Raw genomic sequence first — 2,990 nt, 5'->3', positions numbered from 1 at the left:
GCTATGTTAAATCAATTTTCGGAGCATAATGCGAAGGTACATTCCAAGTTTTTTTTTTTTTGATAATTGCATTTCAATGCAGATTGCGACTCATATTTTCAAAATTAACAATCATTCGAATTATTACAAGAGAAACGTATTATTAAAGGCCACACGATTAAAATAATTAGGCGATGAAAACTATAGAGATCCTGATGCAACTGCTGCATAATTAGCTACTCTAATGAAAAAGCTGTGCTTGCGTTACTCGACAAGTAATATACCTACAAAACAGAAATTGTAGCAACGTCGCGAAAATGACAATATCGAGGATGTCCACGTGATTGCTGCACAATCAATATTTTTTGCCAATCGATTAGTAAATGATTTGCATCTTCAAAGAAACTTGTAACACACCATCGCTTCCGTAATATAATTATAAATATGTCTGTAGAACCTCATATATAGATAGGGGCGGCAAACCTAAGATTTCAAGAGGGACATAGCATAATCTTATGTATAATTTTTCTTCATGAAAACGAGGATTTGGGCAAATTCTTTAGAGGAGGGACATGGTGATGTTCGATTCACATTAGTTATGAGCTAATAACGTAAGTATTATATAAGTTTTAATCGAAAAATTCAAGTGTATTTACCTTATATCTTTTCTTAATGAGTTATTCATAGTTGAATTTTACGATGTACCCAATGAGTTCTCGTGACAATCGTCACGTCCAATGAGGTCGTGGGTTTGGGCCGTGACAATTTTATCTGCAACAATAACATTTTTGTTGAAATCTTTGAATTTTTGTTGAAATAGAATTTCAATTCTTGAACGAAAATTTCAAAGAACCTAATATCTAAGTATGAGATTGAAGCTTCATCATACTTTTATTTGAAAAAAGCAAAGAGAAAAAGTGAGCAGACATGCCTGCAATTGGCTGATCAATCTAAAAGAATTTGCAAGAAAAGCATTCAATTCTGAAGCAAAAAGGCTTAAAAATAATTGTGCCAAAAATTGGCTGAGAGCATGTTATACCCATTTAAATTACTCCGTGGCAAGAAACAATGAAAAGCATGCCTACATGCGCCGGCAGCCTATCGCTGTCCGTGACCAACAAACTCCGGGGCCCGGACAAAAAGGCTCAAGTGGGAATATGCCTACGTGGACCATGCTGGGGCCACTTGTCTCCCACACAGCAGCTACTATGACTTCATGTGGACCCCACATGTCGTCCCTTGACGCTACACTTCCTAGGACAAATATATGTCAAAATGTCCAAAAGCAGCAATGCCAATCCAAATGCTAATGAAGAAGGGTATAAGTCCGGCTGCCACGTCTGCAGCCCTACGTGGCACGTGGCCTCCCAGCTTGGAGAAAAGCCCCCCAGATTTCTTCACTATATAAATCACGCCCTTGTTCTCAAGATTTGCACCCCACAACTCATAACATCAGAACCCAATTCTCAAGATTTCACTAAAATTACATTTTTCTGATCATGGCCGTCGATTCTTGTCTCTCATCGCCTGTCTGCCCGCCCGTGAATGAGAAATTCGCTAAGGCTCTTCAATTTATTGAGGAGATGACCGGAAACACTGACACTGTGCAAGAGAAAGTGTTGGCTGAAATACTTGCCCGAAATGCCGACACTGAGTACCTTCAGAGGTTCCATCTTGGTGGTGCCACCGACCGAGACACGTTCAAGTCCAAGATTCCGGTGGTGACGTACGAGGATCTTCAGCCGGAGATCCAACGTATAGCAAATGGCGATCGCTCTCCAATTCTTTGCTCTCACCCCATCTCTGAATTCCTCACTAGGTAAATTATTGGAAACATGTACAGAATGCGAACATGTGCTTGAACTTTCAATTTCCGTTTGTCGCCTTTTTTTGTCTTGGTTTGTTATTACACACCATAATCGTTTAAGGGTATCTCATGTTTAAGAGCGGATTACTGATGAAGATTTTGCGACATTTACTGCGTGTAGTTAGATATGTCTCTCTGCAACTTCAAAGTTATACGACTTCAATTAACTTTCAACTTCACAGAAAAGCCCAAACCTACAGTAGCTAATATGATACTTGTGCATTAATGTTTGTACCCATAGATAAAAAAGTTGTCTTAGTTTGCTAGTTTGTAATGGGAAATGGACTTGCAGTTCGGGGACATCAGCTGGTGAAAGAAAGCTCATGCCAACAATTCGAGAAGAAATGGATCGCCGGCAGCTCTTGTACTCCCTTCTCATGCCGGTGATGTCCCTGTAAGAAGCCTAATTTTTCCTCTTAATTACTTATCATTGTAAATATTAATGTAGAAAGGATAAAACATCGTAGTACAGAAGTAACCAGTATTGAACAATAAATTAATATTCAGTCCATCGATGTTTGTTAAATAAAACCATGAACTATCAACAGATATGTGCCGGGACTGGACAAAGGGAAAGGGCTCTACTTTCTATTCGTGAAGGCAGAAACCAAGACTCCAGGCGGGCTGGTCGCACGCCCCGTTCTCACTAGCTACTACAAAAGCGACCACTTCAAGACCCGACCCTATGACCCGTACAACGTTTACACCAGCCCGGATGAGGCCATTCTCTGCTCTGATTCCTTCCAAAGCATGTATACCCAAATGCTCTGCGGCCTCCTCATGCGAGAAGAGGTCCTCCGCGTCGGAGCTGTTTTTGCCTCGGGTCTTCTCCGCGCCATCCGGTTCCTCCAGCTCAACTGGCGACAACTCGCGCATGACATCTCCACCGGTTCATTAAACCCTAAGATCACCGACCCTTCTATTCAAGAGCGCATGGCCAAAACTCTTAAACCAAACCCTGATCTTGCTGAATTCATTACCAAAGAGTGTGAGGGCGAGAATTGGGAGAGAATAATCCCCAGAATATGGCCCAACACCATGTACCTGGACGTCATTGTTACGGGGGCCATGGCCCAATATATAACTCTTCTTGATTTCTACAGCGGCGGCCTGCCACAAGCCTGCACCATGTACGCCTCCTCAG

At 41.7% G+C, this 2,990-nt stretch overlaps 1 protein-coding gene across 1 annotated transcript in view; it reads left to right on the top strand.

Annotated features, from left to right (window-relative positions):
* Positions 1,403-2,990, top strand: part of LOC105177794 (probable indole-3-acetic acid-amido synthetase GH3.1) — a 2,885-nt gene continuing 1,297 nt past the window's right edge. The window contains exons 1-3 of the mRNA XM_011101044.2: positions 1,403-1,798; positions 2,139-2,240; positions 2,395-2,969. Coding sequence (XP_011099346.1) covers positions 1,479-1,798; positions 2,139-2,240; positions 2,395-2,969 — 997 coding nt within the window. The 5' untranslated portion in view covers positions 1,403-1,478. The remainder of the gene's footprint in view (positions 1,799-2,138; positions 2,241-2,394; positions 2,970-2,990) is intronic.

Source organism: Sesamum indicum, linkage group LG15 (assembly GCF_000512975.1).
Source record: "Sesamum indicum cultivar Zhongzhi No. 13 linkage group LG15, S_indicum_v1.0, whole genome shotgun sequence".
NCBI lineage: Eukaryota > Viridiplantae > Streptophyta > Magnoliopsida > Lamiales > Pedaliaceae > Sesamum > Sesamum indicum.
Note: the sequence above shows the minus strand (reverse complement) of the source record. Positions and strands in the feature narration are given on the sequence as shown.